The sequence below is a fragment of the Cucurbita pepo genome, chromosome 12, assembly GCF_057944985.1.
Source record: "Cucurbita pepo subsp. pepo isolate OVF chromosome 12, ASM5794498v1, whole genome shotgun sequence".
NCBI lineage: Eukaryota > Viridiplantae > Streptophyta > Magnoliopsida > Cucurbitales > Cucurbitaceae > Cucurbita > Cucurbita pepo.
The window spans coordinates 1806489-1824536 of record NC_141809.1 but is presented as its reverse complement, the minus strand read 5'-3'; the positions used below and the strand labels follow the sequence as shown (position 1 = coordinate 1824536).

The following is an 18048-nucleotide window of genomic DNA, read 5'->3' as shown; positions in this document are numbered from 1 at the left end:
TATATATATATATATATATATTTTTTTTTTTTTTTTTTAGTTTGGTTTATTAAAAAAGTAATCTATTTTACATATTCTTTTTTTAATTTAAATTTAAAATTTTAAGTGAACTTTCAATATTTATTATTAATTTATTTAAGTATTTAAAATAAAAGTTAACTATAAATTGAAACGAGTGCTATATTTTCATTTATTCATCAACTATAAATTTAATTTATAATTAGGTTTTCCTTTGGTTTTTTCTTTTACTTAAATATTGATCTTTTTTTAACCTTTCAACTCTTTTAGTTGATTTTAAATTAAACTATTAATGACTTGTTAGAATTAAAACTGTTAGAGGAAAATACCCCATTGTCGTTTGAAACCTCTTCCCCATAGAGGTAGCAATATGTAATGAGCTAAAACATACAATTTCAACTGGAACTGACAATATAGTATAAGATGCTACAAGAAATAATCCAATTGTCGTTTGAAATTGACCATCCATCCAGTTTCAAACAAAACCGACAACCGGTTCTGGTCGGTTTAAGCGATATTTTTCAGTTCCTTGTATGGGCGTACTAATTTTTGTTTTGTTTTGTTTTGTTTTGTTTTTTTTTTATGAAAATGCAAAATGAGACATTATTCTAAAGAAAATCAACCTAATATTTCCCTTAAACAGCATTCTAGTAAAAATCCCTAAGGGGGGGAGGGGGAAAAATCCGATCGTTACAATCATCAGGCAAAACATTGAAAAGCCTCCAAATAATATTGCAGAGGGAAAAATTGCAGCAAACAAGATATGATTATTGTTTAACATATTTGAATAATCTCACTGTGGAAGCATAATCAATGGTAGCCTCACTGCCTGTTGGAGATTAAAGGTGAACATTGACAACTTCTGCGGAGCTCTCGTCACCAAAGTAAACACAAACTAGTGTCCCGTCACCGACCTCGAACATGCCCCATCGCTTAAATGTTATCTATCAGTGAATTGAGTGGAGCCCCCGAGTTAGGCGATGCCTGTAGCATCAGATCAGCGTCTTCCAAATCCTGGGGTTGAATGGATAAGTCCTGTTTGAACAATTCAGTTCGTTTCAGCCAAAACGAACATTTTTTTTTTTGAAGTTAAACATACGACGACGTCGAGAAGATTGGAAATACCTGTGGTTGCATCAGCGGGTGTTGTTGCTGATCTTGAGCCACAGGGTAGGCTTGTGGTTGGGACATTCTATAGTAAGGCTCTTTCAGGTCGAGTTTGCACGAGGACGACTGAAGTATTCCTCCTTGCTCGGCGCCAGGGCCCCACATTTTGGCTATACAGCAGTCTTAGTTAGCAGCAAGCTCAAAAAACAATCCAAGGAACCAAAAATGTGAGGAGGAATAAGAAATCAACCTGATAGAGTCAAATAAATGGTGTAACTCTGAGCACTGTGAGAAACCATATGAAGTCTGCCAGTAATTTCCTGTCCCGCCATGACATAAATCGGTTGGGAAAGAACGCAACGTAACTGGTACCAATGGGTTGTCGGTGCACCCGGGGCAGTAGTTAGCCACCTCTGCACAGTGCTGTAGATTGAAGCTGTTAATAAGTAAAATTTGTAAATAGCCGTAGCCAAAATTTCATCTCAAACCCAACATTTACCTGCCGTTAAATAATACATCAAACCAGCAGGCTAATCCATGTATTCTGGCACCCACAGTAGCAACGAATTTCAGAGGAATATCTATGTCATACAATTCCTCTTCCTGATATTAAGAGTGATTCCCCATCAGAGTTCATTTCAAGCCATATATTTAAAAAATAAAAATTAATAATGAGAAAAAGAATAATAAAACCCACAGGTGGAACCCCGACGATTGGTTCGTCCGTTAGAAATATAAAAACTAAAATAGTTGGTTGGTTTTTGGTCATTCATTTAAGCATCTGTTTTAATGAAATTGATCCGTTTCGATTTTAAAATTTTCCTTAAAACAATGTGTTGATTGAATCAATTTTGGTCAAGAACCTACTCATTCCCTTGCATGACACGTGAAAGAATTTATATTCCCCAGCCAATCTCATAATTATGTAAAAAGAGAAAATTATTCGTAAACAAAAGACCATAAATACAAGAAATATTTGAATTAATAAGAAAAATACAAGTTCTAGTTCAAGGGGATATTAGTACCTTGATATTTGTGAAGTCCAAAACATGAGACATTGAAGCGGCCACCAATAATCTTGGATCAAAAGCATCCACCACTGGCTGTATGAAATATGAAATAGAGTATTATGGGTGCATAGTTTAAACAACAGAAACAGGAATGAGATGCTGCTGCATGTAACAAATATGTAGTACATCATAGAGAACAAATGCGCATTAATCCATCATTTACAGATGAAATTTCCGACGCTGTCATTCAGAAATCCTCAGGTATCGGACCAAATACCAAGTAACGGACTAGTTTTATCATCAAAATTTGATCTAAATTATAAATGGCCTTCGATTTCATTTTCAGGTAAATGAAAGTGATGCAAACCTGAGAAAAATAGCCTTGAAACGCGGATCCGTGCAAGGCTGTCAAATCAACACCATAATAGTTTTGTTGCTGCCAAAAGAGAGCCTACAAGAAAGAACATATCAAGTTTAGTTTGTTCACGAGTGACCAAAAAAAGACGGTAGGAAAGACCAAAAGGATACGTTTCAGTTATCTTGATTAGAAATCGTTCTCAGAGACCAAAGTGAAAACAATTTTACGCTTAAGAGGCAGAAAGGGTAAACTAAGGTCTTGGGATGTTCATCAAAAGTCTCACCTTGTTAGCTACTTCAACAAATAGATATTCATCGCTGAAAGGTGCCATGTGAATCCTACATGGGGAACATTATAACTCATAAGAACACAAAATAATATGTATAAATGATTCACAAGCACTTGAAAGTACAAGAAAACGAGAAGATAAAGACGCATTCAAATAAACCATGATAATACAATGACCGACTTGTATGTTGAAGTCGTGAAGTATTAGTTAAACACTGAATACAAATTCAAAACTGTCGTCTCCTTACATGACGATGAGGATAACTTTGAGATCATATTTTTACCCTAACCATATAAGACAAGAAGGGTGCCCGATGAAATTTTTCTACTGCTAGTTTACCTTCCTATTGTGGGGAACATCTTTCCATTTGGGTTCAAAAAACGATCTCTGGCGATCACATACGATTCCAGCATTCTTTCGTTGACCAATAGGGTGCCTAACAGAAAATAAGAACAATGAGGAATGGGGATGGATTGAACTAAACTTTCGAACCTTTTCATTTGGGGGTTATACCGTTTTCAGGGCGTTTAAATATAAACGAGAGTAAATAGCTAAAAGTTTTAAGGTCATTCAAAAATTACACAATCTCCCAAGATAATCTGAAAATGAAAGACAATTTGATAACGGCTCTCACCCATTGGCTCAGAGATTAAAATGTCGGCTTTTTCAGGTAATTCAACATCCTCAACTTTGCCCTTAATTACCTGAGTTTTGAATTAGAGAACATGACTATAACATAAAAAAAATTGGCAAATAATGATACTTGCAAGGAATTTTACGTGATTTAAAAAAACTTACTGTAATTCGCTCACTCAGGGCAGGGTTCCCAGAAATTAATATGCGAGCATACTCGGCCATTTCAGATGCTTCCACAGCATAAACATGCTTTGCACCAGCCTGTTGAAGATTCAAGGCATAAGATCTTCCATTTAATTATAGAACTGTGGAACCAAATAAACAAAGAGATTAAAAAAAGTTCGACTATAACCACGAGTACCTGAGCGGCAAATAATGACAAAATACCACTACCAGCACCAACATCAACAACCACACGACCGGTGAAGTCAGCACGATTTTCCATTACTGCTGCATAGTATGTTCCTGAATCAGCAAAAGACTGCCAAAGTTAACATACCATGTAATTCTGTTAATATGTATAACGTGACCGTGCGGGCAGGTAACGCATATGCCATTGTTTAAGCTATCAATACAATGATAATAATGATAATAAGACGTTCGAATAAAAAATTAAGAAACTGGTCCACAAAACAAAATTGCAAGATAAACAACAGCTAAATTATATTACCTGTTCTCACATAATCCTGCAACATATTTTGTTGATGTAAAAGTTGTCCGTAGTAGTGGAAGTACATCTTTGAAGAGGATGATTCTATTTTGTCATCAAACCTGCTTTTTAAGGAGGAAATTGCACCATTTGGCAAATGGGAGCCTGGATGTAGAAAAATGATAACTTCAGTAACGTGTTCACAATGAAAACATCAATAAATTTGTTCGCAAAGAGTTGCAACATTCGGGGTGAACTTACCTTGGACAATATCATCCTTCTTCCTCTTATCAAAAGCAGAATGAAATGCACTGCACTCTTCCTCATTTCTAAATAGAAGGGTAACTCCTCTGGAATGAGATTTCTGTTTCAAAAGCGAAACTATTCAATAACACAAGCAATGAACAGTGCTTCGTTCTTCAGCGTGTTAAATTATACCAATACTAAATCACTAATGCCAAGTACAGATTCGTAAGGTAAGCAACATACAAAAAATGGCAGAATTGAACAAAATAATAAGAGCATGCAGACATATATTCGCAGCCTCGAAGGTATGGTTTCGGCATATTCACATAAAACTACCCTTCTTACCTCTTTACCGGCATCGCCTTCTGATATGCAAACTGACTGAACAGGGCTTAGCCGAAATATCTGAAGACATAAGAGAAATATAAAAGTTAATCATATTATATTCTCTAAAATGGTCGCGACCATCAATTCACCACTAAACTAAAAACTTAAGCTAACAAAAGTTCAAGTATACCTAATCTTTTATATATACGCTTAAACACGCACGCGTAAGTTAGAGTGTTAATTAACTCATGAAGTACAAGTCATTCGAACTGCCCCGTGCTTTTTCGTACCGTAGTAAATCATCATTGAACTTAAAAGCTAAATGTTTAGGTTATGGTATATTAAATCCTTTATATACATTCTTTTCAACACACAATGTTTCTAAGAATGGAAAATGTACGTCGTTAAGCTCATTCATAAAGCAAACCGAGCACTAGTCAAGAAAGAATGCAGAACCGATAAACAGAAGAAATAAAATAAAAAGTAGGTCTTTTATTCTCTCGTCTTTATGTCTTCCAAATTCTCCCATACACAACAACAACAATCACGATAAGCAAACTCATCACAAATAAAACAGAACCTGAGTAGTCCGGAGATCGAAAGAAATGTCATCGGAATCGGTCTCCTGCCGTAACCGAAGCTCCGCCGCACCGGAATCGCCGCCAAACCGAGCAACAACCGGCGCGGACGACGATGACGAGGAGGAAGACGAAGAAGCAAGCTCAGAAATTGAAACCAAAGTGAACTCCTGAGGCTTGTGTTTTTGCCCTAAAGAGCCCTCCATTAATGCAAAACCTGAAGCCGAAAATTATCTTCACTCCAAAAAATGGATCGCACAGAGTCGACGTTTCAGCAGTGAAAGCCGTCCGGAGGAGAATTAGGGTTTCTGAGAGAGAAACGAAAAGGTTTTTGGAAATCTTACAGAAGCAGCCGCCCGGCAGAGAGAAACAGAGAACTGAGTGGCGTTAAAGGCCAGTTTTTATACTGTGACTGTTTTTCTTTTTTTGCTTTGTTTTTTATTTAAATTATTTGGATGAGTATTAGATTTCCCTTCCTTTATGGACATTTATATTACAGTTATGTAAATGATGAAAATTTTCTTATATATATATATATTAAATAACTGGTAATAAATAGTGTCTATTTTCTAATATAATTTATATTAAAAAAATTATAATACCTTAATAAATTCCATAATAATTTATTAATAAAAATATAATATAATCAAATTGCAATACAGATCGTATTTCATGTTTAAAAATACATTTATTTAATCATATATATATATATAATAATTGTCTCCGGGCTTATTTAGTTAATTGGGATAAATCTTTTTCACTCTCTTCTTCATTCATGCAGTGGATCCCGTGTAGCCTAGTTCCATGAGTTAAATGAAAATCTTTAATTTCTATATATATATATATATATATTTATTTATTTATTTATTTATTTATTTATTTATTTATTTATTTATTTATTTATTATATAATTAAAAAAAATAAAGAACAAAATTTAACTATATAAAAAAATTATATTATTTTAAAGTATAAAATCTTTATTTATTAATTTTAATATTTTATTTAAATAATCCTTTTTTTAAATCATAGGAATTAATATTCTAAACCCTTTTACCAGAGTCTTATATATTTTGAAAAAAAGAAAAAGTTTGAGAGAGAATCGTTTAGTGAAGGAACTTGATACGATGGATTCAAAAGGGGTGGTCACGTGCTCCTCGCGTGCTTCTGGGTTTTGTTTTGATGTGGACGCTGAGATGGATGTTTGCGTAGTACACCGTTGAAATTTTAGACTTGGAAGTGACGTGTCGCTCAATGAGAGAATCCGATGCTTTGTAGGACCCACGTGGCGGGAATGGATTGGTTGGAAAGCAAATTCTCCCTTCCTCTTGTAATAATGAACCTCAATTTGTTCCCACAATCATTGTCACTTGTCTTCAATACCCTAATTTCCATAGATTCTGGTATCGTTGAGTTATGTTTATCTTGGCTTATCTCTTATATTCAACAACGCTCTCTGTCAATAACTTTTTTTCACTTTGAGCTAGACGAAGTTGATAGATTTATGAGAACGTAATAGGTATCTATACCGTCATTTCTGTTCGAGATTAAATGTAAGCAGATATTATATGCTTTGGCCCGTTACGTATCGTCGTTATCCTCACGATTTTAAAACACGTCTACTAGGGAGAAAATTTTCACACCTTTTATAAGGAGTATGTTGTTCCCCTCTCCAACCAATGTGGGATCTCACGATCCACTCTCTTTGCAGCTAGCATCCCTTGTAGACACACCAACCGGCGTCTGATTCTGATACCATTTGTAAGCAGCCCAAGTCCACTGTTAGCTGATATTGTCCGCTTTGACTTATTATATATCGTTGTTAGCCTCACAAATTTATAACGCATCTGCTTTGAGAAGTTTTTCACACCCTTTATAAAGCTGTGGAATCTCAATTAAAAAAATTAAATAAGGTATATTATTTATATATATATATTAGTATTATTATTATTCTATTATGTGTTCAAGTAAGGTAAGAACTTTATAAACAAGATTTGCTTTTATTGACGTTGGATCTAGACAAGTAAAAACGTGTCGTAAAGATCTTCATATTGGCTTAAACGTATGGTTTAACTTTTGTTTGTTTCTATTCTAAATAAATTTAAAGACGACCGCTCCACGACAAAGTGTTGATTCCAAAATTCCTTATCTCCTCCCTAATTTCCGTAAAAAAACGTGAACCGTTAACTTTTTATTCTAAAACTCATTGTCTAACAAAACCCCAATTTCTTTATCATACTTTTTGACACGTATATCCAATTGAGAGCTTAAGCCCGATACCAATGATATGATAGAAAAAATACTTTGGTATCAAGTGATTTTTTGTCGTGCGAACCCCAAATTCTCAAACACTAAAACATCCAAATCTATTTGGGTTTAAATTTAATTGGCGAGTTAGGCATAGATCATTTAAGATCAACGCTCTCGATACATGACAGAAAAAATATAAATAGACAAACAAGTTCATTCGCCCAAGCTTGATGATTAATCATACTTAAATATTATTGGCATGCAATTCAACACGTGAATTGCAAAGTTCAAGAAACTATTTCAGCTACTGTAAAGTTATGGACGAAAAATTTAATGTAACGGCTCAAGTCCACCACTAGTAGATATTGTCCACTTCGACCCGTTACATATCGTTGTCAGTCTCACGATTTTAAAACGCATCTACTAGGGAAAGATCTCCACAAGCTTATAATAAATGTCTCGCTCCCATCTTTCTACCAATGAGAGATTTCACAATCTACCTCTTCGGGGTCCAACATTCTCGCTAGCACACCGTTTAGTGTCTGACTCTGATATCATTTGTAACAGCCCAAGTCCACCGCTAGTAGATATTGTCTACTTTAGATTGTTATGTATCGTTGTTATCCTCATGGTGGTAATTTTTAAATTTATTTTTGAAAGATAAAAGATAAAAAACTAAAAGCCATAATTTCAAAACTTTTTTTTAAAGTTTAAGAGTATTTAAAAAAAGTTAAGGTATCATTCAAACATTTTTAGAGGTATTTTTATTAATTTAACACAAAATTTAAATGAAACGAATTAAAAAAAAAAATTATAAATCACAAAAACTTTTTTTACCTCTAAAAATCGAATTCAATTTAAATAAAATAATAATAATAATAATACTCCACTTTATCTAATACCGATGCCGAAAGTGGAAATGTAACGGTACGCCATAATTTAAACGGGTAAATTTTAATGTCAAATTAAAAAAAAAAAAAAAAACATGAAGTGGGTCCCACAACGTGGTGGTGGTCCAACCCCAAACATACCTTCAAGAAAGGGAGGGATTCACGGATGCTAAAACGACAGGGATATATATAAGGCGCTCAATAACCGGCCAACAGAAAAGCTAAGATCCCATCATTACAGACGAGGATCGAATTCGATTGCAAATGCCTTTCAGTGACCGCCATGTGACGCTAACTCAATTGGCCTGCCTCTTAATCACTCTTCGTTGGAGTTTTCGTTATTATCGCTACTTCTACTCCAACGTTCACATGCTTGGATTTTCTTCATAATTCATTCTCAAAAAGAAAAAAAAAAAAAAAAAAAAAAAAAAATATATATATATATATATATATATATATATATATAAAAGAGCTAAATTATATATATTTTCAACGTTGTAACGGTAGTTTTGTAAACGTTTATGAATCTTATTACAAATTTTTAAAATAATATGAATATTTTGTATAAGCTTGTTCTTCACTCCAACATTCTTACCGTAATTTCAAACAAACTTTAATAATTTTGTACAATGAAAATCATTGATTGAACTCATTTTTTCGGTTGTAGACTGTGTTCATAAGGAGTTTTCTTTCATATTTAATTTATTTTAAGTTAAACTAGAAAAGAAAACTAAGTAGTCTTCACAGGTTATTTAGAATTTGGAACATGTTCGTATGAAAAAAAATTGTGGCCAAGGAATGTATCTTTTAAGAGTATAAAATTAAAATGAATGACTACTATTTTTGGGAAGTATGAACATTCTGTTCAGATTAGAAAAAATCAGAGGTGAAATAAAAAATCTGCATCGATTCAGATAGCCCAAATGTGACAGCCAAAAATTCATCCAACTAAAACAAATAGAAAATTATATAAAAAATGAACTCAAATAGTGACCTGCAAATTCAGCAATAATCAACCATCAATTTATACGAATACTGTGTTTCTTCCTATCATTGTATTGGCAATCGCAAGCAAGAACAAATGTTTCTGGAAATATCCAGAATCAGTCACGAAAATAACAATAAAATAAAGGAAAACATGTAGAAGACTCAGAGAAACAGATTTAAATTACATTTTCAATCATCAGTATGGATTTTATTACTCGATCGACATGTATATTTAGTATAAACACAAGAAGTACTAACCGATAGAATACGGCGAGGAATCTAAATCCAAAAAAAGAACGAAGCGAGAAATTAACTTCGGCAGCGAGTAATGGCGCTACAACCACGGGTGTAAGGATTCGCCTGAGCGCCTGGACGGCAGTTGTAGTAAGAAGCGCCGCGGCGGGAGCAAGGAACGTTGTTCCTCCTCAGAGCACCATAGCTGATGTAGCGAGTAGTCGCTAGAATTCGGCGATTGATTTCAGAGTCCATCTCGAACTCCATTCCGAAGCCGGAATCGTCATTGTTTCCAGCGAGAAAGCACTCAGCGATTGAGCCTCGGCACTCGGATTTAGTCGGAGCAAAGAGAATCTCGTTGTCGCCGGAGAAATCGATGGCCGTTGCCGATGAAATCAGAAAATGAGCAGCGAGAACGGCGAACGCAGCAATGAGAGCAGAAACGCGTGAGATTCCCATTTTGGATGATGATTACCAAGAAGTTCCGTTGGTTTCTAGAGGAACGGGGGTGAATGTGGTTCGTCCATATAAGCTCAAGGGTTATACAGAAATGCCACTGGCTTTCCTGTTAATTACAGGGTTGCCACTTGACCTTCACGCGCTTGGATTATCATTTTTTATTTGTTTTTTCTTTTTTTTAAGAATGTGAAGAAATTTATTGGCACCCACTAATAACAAGACTTTTAGCCTTTAATTTGTTGCCACCCACACCTAAAAATATATACTTTAAATTAATTATATTAAGTTAGCTAATCTCTTATAATTAAATTAATTATTTAAACTTTGATTTCTAACTACTTTTATTCTTAAAATCATACCCAAAAAATGAATAATGAAAATAAAACCCCAAAAAAAAAAAAAGTATTTTATTATTAATCTTTTTTAAGTATTTAGTTTTTTAAATTTTATTCCGTAGAAAATATATTTTATATTTCATCAAATTTAATAAAAATTAACTTCGAATTAATAAGGAATAATTTAGTAATGAGTTCTATAAAATAACCAATTTTTTTAAATAATAAATTTATTAAATGTAATAATTAATTTAAATCAAAGAAAAAATACGACAATATTGTTTATATATATAGAGAGAGTAGTTTGGACGACAGCTAATTGATTGTGAAATTTTCAAAATTCTGTTGTCAATTTTTTTGTTTAGAAATTTGACCAAAATACAAGTTGACATTGCACGTCGGGAACGAACACGCCGTTTTTTTTTTTAATTTAAATTTAAATTTTATATTTTATATTATTACGTTATCCTGTTATTTATTTATTTATTTTATGTAAATTATAGTATATAATTTTCCGCTAAATTAATAAAAATGCTCATCGATTTTATATTTAATCTTAAAAAAAAATCAATAATAAATCCTTACGGTTAATTTTTTTTAGCATGTTTAAAATTTAAAAAATGGTTCAAAATCTTCGTCCAGTTAGAATACCCATTAAATTTTAAAAGTATCCTTAATATCTTTTTACTTTTACAAAAAAATAAATAACAAAATAATCTTATCGTCAATATATAGATAAAAATTGTCTATCGAACTCTAAATTTTTAATGTTAATTTTGTAAGATCAGTGATTTTTAAAATGTAAAAAAGTGTATTATTTAGAGTTCAAAATTATTTTTATTAGTTTAGCATTGCAATATACTTTTTGAATATTCAAAATTATATTTGAAGTAAAATAAATTTAAAAGGTAAGGTTAAAATTGCAATAGGTCCAATTTAATAAAATTAGAATTTTAGAGTGAAATTGGACAAATCTTCCAACACATAAGCTTAACGACGTCGTTTTCTCCTTTAAAAAAATATGTAAACAAATAAATAAACTTGTGTTACCCTTTATACCGAGAGCTATAATTCATAAGCTTCATCATATAAAATTTAGCAAAAAAATTTCAAATTGTATTATAGACTAATAAGTTAAGTTAGGTTCGAGTTTATTAAAATATCATAAGTAATTTTTTTCTCGACATTTATTATTTTCCATTTCTATAAAGAAATCCATTAAATTCTAACCGTTACAAAAGTAACTTATTTTGTAATTATTATGATTTTCATAATTTCTTATTAAATATTTGAAATATTTTCTAAATTTTATAATTTAGTTAGCTAAATTAATAAAAATACCCATAAATTTAATATAAATTTTAAAAAAATTTATTAATATATTTACGCTTAGTTTTAGTTTGTTTTAAATATTATCTTGAATTTTTAAAAATATTTAAAAATTAATTTTAAACTTTAAAAAATTACATTAAATACTCTTCTAATTTTTTTTTAATAAACTAAAGAATAATCTATTTCATTAATATTAAGATTCTTATTGTTAATAATATGGTTATAGATAAATAATAATAATAATCCGAAAAAGAAAATAATCCGAAAAAGAAAAAGAAAGGCATGATCTGTATGGGTGGTAATGCCAGTTAAGAGGACAGCAAATCATGATAGGGAGAGGTAATCATGTACAGTACAACTTACAGTAGGTCCGGATTCAATTAGACACGTGTTGAAATATAATTCGCTGTTTATTTTATGTGATTTTTTTATTACGTAATAATAACAATTTATTTTCTGTTTTTTCTTATAATTATACCTGTCTCTCGTAAGTTCTTTTCAATTAGTTGATATAATCTAATATAAATTTTAAAAATAATATCAAGGTTCTATTTTCTTATATTTATGTAATAATAACAATTTATGCCCACATTTAAAATAATAACAATTTATTTTCTGTTTTTTCTTATATTTTCTTTTTTTTTTTTAGAAAAAAAAAATACTTTGGTTTTTTGAAAGAAAATTTTATATTAAGTTTAATTTAGAAAATAAAATAGTTATCAAACAATTTTTTTTTAATTTAAAAAATATTTTATAAATGATCAAAATTTCAATTTTATATTCAGTTAGTTGAAAATCAACATTTTATTAATTTTTAAAATTACATATATAAAATTTAAATTTAAATTCTATTAGGCATAAATTTAATTTTATATTTAATATATTAGTTAATTTTTTTTAAAAATTGAATATAACATAAACCAAACACGTGTGGTAATTTAAGAAGGTCCGCGACGTCAAGCCGTACACGTGTGGTAATTAATAAAGCCTTGCATCCCCAATTACTTGGAAAATTTTCACACGTACTCTTAAATTTTTTTAAAAACCTAAAAAATATATTTATGGTTAATTTAGATGAAAATTGTGAGTAATTTATTTAAAAAAATACTTTAAACTTTAAGAAATTATATTAATATTCTTCCACTTAAAAAAAAATTAAAAAATATGTTTACAACGAGTGCTATGTTTAAAAAATATCTAAAATTTTTTAAAGGTAGCACGAACACTCTCTATTTTTATAAATAAACGTTAATTTTTTTTTTTACCAACAGTAATATGGATGAAAATCATCTATGATAGGTTATCTACCAACGTTTTGATGTTATTGTAGAAAGTTTATGAGTATTTTTTAAACGTATATATTTTATAACTTTCTACAAAATTTTAAATGTATTTTTTAAGTTGTTTAAAAAACTTTGAAATTATTAATAAAATTTTAGAAGACTTAAAAAGAGGATGTTTTTAAATTTTAGGTAATCAAGAAAATAAAATATTTATATAAAAAAACACTCCATATAAATTTCAGGTCAAAATTATAGTTAAAAGGTTATTGATTTTATTTTTCCATCTAGTACTTTAACAATGTATATATTTTTTGCATCGTGATTTTTAATTATGACGTGGAAAATTATAAAATTATATAAATTAATAGTAAAACACAAAAATCATTATTTTCGATCTTGGAACACAATATTTCTATAAAAAAAATGGACAAGGACCAAAATGCAATTAAATTTAAAATTTATAAATTAAAACGTAAACTTTTAAAATTTAAGGACTAAAATGCTACCCAACTCAAAATTTATTTACGAGTAAAACTAATTTTTTCACAAATAAAAAAATAAAAAATTACCCAATTATAAAATAAATTTATATTATTTGGGTAATTTATCATATATTTAAAAATATCGAAAATATGCCATCTAAAACGGTTTATTTCATCCATTTGTTGCTTCACGGCCCAACTATGATATGGGCTTTACAAAAGAACGTAGAAACTCAGAATTGGGCCGCAGAAACAGGCCCAGTAACGGCAAGTATATAAACCAGCTAGGGTTTTGCGCGCACTTAACCCTAGTTTTCATCGTTCGAACTCATCTCTCGCAGCAGTTGGCCGACTGGTATTCTCTCTCAATTCATTCGATTTTTCTCGTTTTTTTTTTCCTGTCATTTTTGTTTTCTTATTGCTTCAGGAAAACAATAATTAGATTGTGTTCTACTTTTTTCTTCGTTATCTACATTGATTGTGTGATCGAGTTACCGATCTGTTGTCTCCGTGTTAATGATGCAGCGATAAGTTGCAAATCAGATTCTGAAAGTGCTTCTATTTGTTTTTACCTAGTTTCGATTCCTATAGGAGTTTGTAAATTCATATTACGGACTAGGAGTCAAATTTTTGTCTTAATCCGTCGTTTCTCTACTGAAGTAGGTTTTTAGCATCGAAGCCAATATGCAGAACGAAGAAGGAAAGATCACTGAGCTCTACATTCCTAGGAAATGGTGCGTAATGAGCGCAATTCGTTTGTTATTTTATATTCTTCGCTTTTCGGTTTTCAACCTTTTTAGAGTTTTTTTTTTTTGTTGGTATCGATTTCAGCTCTGCGACGAACCGACTGATCACCTCTAAGGACCACGCCTCGGTTCAGATTAATGTTGGTCACTTGGACGAGAATGGCATCTACACAGGCCAATTCTCCACCTTCGCACTCTGCGGTTACATCCGTGCTCAGGTTCGATTTCATAAATAATTTCTGTTCGTATTTTTGTCTGCACGCATTTTTTTATTACGTTTTTTTGGTGCGATCTTTTGCTCTTTTGTGCTATAAGTTTGGTGGCTGCTTCACATGCATCAAAGCATTTTCTTCCTTCAATTGCTTTCTGTTTGTTGATGATTTTGATGCATTTTTCTGCCTAAGATTTTTATCAAACCTCATTTTCATTTATTTTATGTACTAACCTAAAAACTTGTTAATGATTTCATGTACTTTTTTCCACTAAAATAATTTTTTCGATAATTTTCTAACATATAACGAACTTTTTTCGGTGTATCGTTTACATTCTTATGAAGTTTTACGATCTTCTTTATTATCTAGTTAGCTGTTTGATCTTTTAGGGTACATAAATTGGCATATTTTTCAAGCCTTCCTAAATTGCTTCATTTTTTTTCTACGATTTTATTTTTCCGTTCAAAGATTAGGATTAAATTTTTGTTAACCTCTATACTATTTCTAAGCGTATTATTAGTTTTCTTTGTTTTGATAGCTAAAACATTCTTCATTTGGTTTTCCCATTTGATTCAACTCATTTTGGACATGGTTTGAACATCTTGTAAGCACATTGATTAAACCTTTGTTCTCGAACATGTGCGAACTTATTTTGAAAATTTATTAGAAACTAGATCCAAGCATTAGAAGGAAAAACCTTCATTATTGACTTGAGTTTTTAATTAGATATAAAATCATTTAAATGAAGAACCAAGTATTTTTTACTCTAGTTTTTAATGAAATATAAAATCATTTTAAGGTTTGATTTGAATGTTCCTAGGCATTCTAGTTAAACTTCTCATAGTATTTTGTTTATTTGACTACTTTTGTGTCATCTTTCAATCAAAATGTATGAAGATTATAATATATATATCGTTGATTTCCATTTAAGTAATAATTTAAACAAAATTAATGTAATTATGGGTTATAATTGACAGGGAGATGCGGACAGTGCTATAGACAGGTTATGGCAGAAGAAGAAAGTAGAAGTTCGCCAACAGTAGATGTTTCTATTTTTCTTCTACTTTAAATTTATTTCCATTTGAGTTTTTAGTTAATTGCGTATTATGGATGTTGTGAGAATGCCTTTGGTAACCTTTTGATGAACGCTTTTATAAAATTCTAGTGTTTGTTTAAATGTTCATTTGATGAAACCTGATTTTTGATCACTCATTAATTGACTCATGTTCCCACTCATTAGTAGATTCCTGATTTTTCATTTTTTTCATAATAGTTTTTCCTTGAATCAGACTTTAGTTTAGGAATAAATTTTATAATTGGCGCTGCATATGATACATATATCCATGTTTCTTCAATTAACTCCTCAAATTCCAAATTTCCCTTAAATTAATACAAATATATCTAAAATTTTACAATAAACAAAAACAAATTATGGTTTGATTCAGTGTGGGTAGACTCATCTGATCGTAACGACGCATTTATGTTGAGACATACATGAAATTTTTATCTTAGTTTCAATAATAATAAAAAAAAATTCTTTGTAATTTCAAAATTTGTTTTCTTACTTATAAAAGTTTTTATTAATGAAACTGACTCAATAAAAATCATTTCAAACTAACTATAAGATTTATTGAAGATATAAGTATTGAATTTAAATATTTAAAAATAAAAATTCTTAAATAAAATGGGAAGATGGAACAATATAATATTTAAATCTTTTTTTTTTTTTGAAAAAAAGGAAAAAGGAGTAGGCTTAGTTTAGAATAGCAAAAACAGACAAGATTCAGCTTCGAAAATTGCAATGAAGTTACTGTGACTGACAGTTTGTTTTTTTGTTTCTTTTTGTTTTTTTTTGTTTGACAAATGAGTTTCCCATTCTTACAGCATATTAAGAATAATTATTCAAATATCTTTAAAAATAAAATTTAGAAGTAAGTTTCTTACGCAATTTTAATCCTAAAAAAGTCATAACTTCAAAGTTTTATAAGAATATTAAACTAACAATAACACAATTTTATATTTGGATAAGAAAAAAAATATTATTGAAAAAAGTGTGATTTCAATTTAATAAAAAATGTACTCAAATTAAAATAAGATAATAGAAGCTACCGATTAAATGAAAAAAAAAAAAAAAAAAAGAGGACAATCATATTCCAACAACAAATAAATTATTAATTTTTAGGAAAGCTAATTTTAAGAGCTGCTATTAGTTAGATTTGGCAAATAAATGCAATTGGAAAAATACTTAAATTAAATTAATAGTTAATTTACAACAAGCTTAAACGGTTAAAAATCATTTATAATTGATTTAGAAGTCAAATCAATTCCAAATACATTTTAAGTGAACCAATCAACTAAATCGACAATAAACATGCTTTAAAATTTAAAATATGAGAATGAGATAAAATAAATTATTAAATATATTTACAACAAAAATAAAAACAAATAATTTGACAACCATTTTCCTTTTATGTTTTCAAAATTTTGTATTTTCCACAATTTTTTTTTATTTTGAGTTATTTATGGAGATAAAGTTGTAAAGTTGAAAATGTAAAAACAAAATAATAATGAGATTAGATGGCACGCAAAATAAGGAATCAATCATTCATTGCATCTTTTTTAGTCAAACAAAAAAAATTAAATGAAATAAAATTCGTGAGAGCTTCAAAGCCCAATGAATATCTATTGGCTTACAAATTTCAATTAAATTAAAATTTCAAGTAAGAAGTGAAATATCTAGATATTTTGATATATATGGTAAACTATAATTTATTATTAAATATCATCTAAATTTAAAAAAAAAAAAATCTATTAACATAAAATTAAAAATTCAATAACCTCTTACATCAAATAATTTTTAAAATTTTAAAACGTATTGAATATGTAATTAGAAGTTTAAGAATATATTAAATGATTTTTAAAATTTTAAGACCTATTGAATTTGAAAAGATCAAATAGAGAGGCTAAAGGTTTACGGAAACTCAACATACCTCAAAGAATCAAGAGATCCAGAAATTTGTGCCGGATTCCAGAAATTTGTGTTTGGCAATCGTGATAGTTCCTGCAAATTAGAAGAGGGAAAAATGCCAGATATCAAACCGGATTCCGATATGGAGATTAATATTTTGACAGTAAAAATTGTTAACGAGACATCAGTTTAGCAGAACGGACTCAAATCCTTGCAGTCTAGTAAGCGGCCAAGCAGATAGATGGAAGAATCAATAAAGCTATAATAAAATCTAAATGGAGTGCCGGCGTCTTAAGCCGATTGGAACCTAAAGAGAGACATATTATCATGACATTGAGTTTTCATAAATCCGAAAAAAGTTCATTCACGGTATGTTCAGAAACTAAAGAATTTTTCTCGAGTTTTCATACACGGTATGTTCAGAAACTAGTTAACCAACTAGTTCATCCAAAATTGCAAATCTACTCATTCCGATTCAATCTAATTCGTAGATCGTTGTGAAGTTCTTTAGGTTTAACATTTCATTCATAATTGTGAACACGCGATCTGATCTCGAGCTTCATCAGTTTCATATTCACAAACAATGCCTAACAAAATTGAAGTCTGTTAAGAATCAACTCACTCGAATCTCCGATGCAGCGTATTCTGTTTTTTC

At 30.2% G+C, this 18048-nt stretch overlaps 3 protein-coding genes across 4 annotated transcripts; 1 reads left to right on the top strand and 2 right to left on the bottom strand.

Moving 5' to 3' along the window:
- Nucleotides 1-564: 564 nt before the first annotated feature.
- On the bottom strand, nucleotides 565-5608 carry PRMT4A (protein arginine methyltransferase 4A). The gene is made up of 15 exons (XM_023693501.2): nucleotides 5221-5608; nucleotides 4659-4718; nucleotides 4329-4431; nucleotides 4089-4232; nucleotides 3780-3883; nucleotides 3581-3679; nucleotides 3417-3486; nucleotides 3122-3218; nucleotides 2777-2831; nucleotides 2503-2586; nucleotides 2151-2228; nucleotides 1625-1728; nucleotides 1376-1548; nucleotides 1144-1295; nucleotides 565-1053 (listed from the first exon to the last, which is right to left on the bottom strand). The coding sequence occupies exons 1-15, from the start codon at nucleotides 5422-5424 to the stop codon at nucleotides 952-954; spliced, it is 1629 nt and encodes a 542-aa protein (XP_023549269.1). The 5' UTR covers nucleotides 5425-5608; the 3' UTR covers nucleotides 565-951.
- Nucleotides 5609-9356: 3748 nt separating this feature from the next.
- On the bottom strand, nucleotides 9357-10088 carry RALFL33 (ralf-like 33). Its single transcript, XM_023691918.2, has one exon. It carries the CDS (start codon nucleotides 10033-10035, stop codon nucleotides 9652-9654), a length of 384 nt encoding a protein of 127 aa, XP_023547686.2. The 5' UTR covers nucleotides 10036-10088; the 3' UTR covers nucleotides 9357-9651.
- A 3604-nt stretch (nucleotides 10089-13692) lies between these two features.
- On the top strand, nucleotides 13693-15602 carry LOC111807558 (small ribosomal subunit protein eS21y). Of its 2 annotated transcripts, none has more exons than XM_023693328.2 (4): nucleotides 13693-13822; nucleotides 14131-14201; nucleotides 14299-14431; nucleotides 15403-15602. In XM_023693328.2, the coding sequence occupies exons 2-4, from the start codon at nucleotides 14152-14154 to the stop codon at nucleotides 15466-15468; spliced, it is 249 nt and encodes an 82-aa protein (XP_023549096.1). In that variant the 5' UTR covers nucleotides 13693-13822; nucleotides 14131-14151; the 3' UTR covers nucleotides 15469-15602. The 2 variants fall into 2 exon arrangements, with proteins under 2 accessions (XP_023549096.1, XP_023549097.1); XM_023693329.2 differs by having other exon boundaries at nucleotides 13723-13822; nucleotides 14128-14201.
- The last annotated feature ends 2446 nt before the right edge of the window (nucleotides 15603-18048 follow it).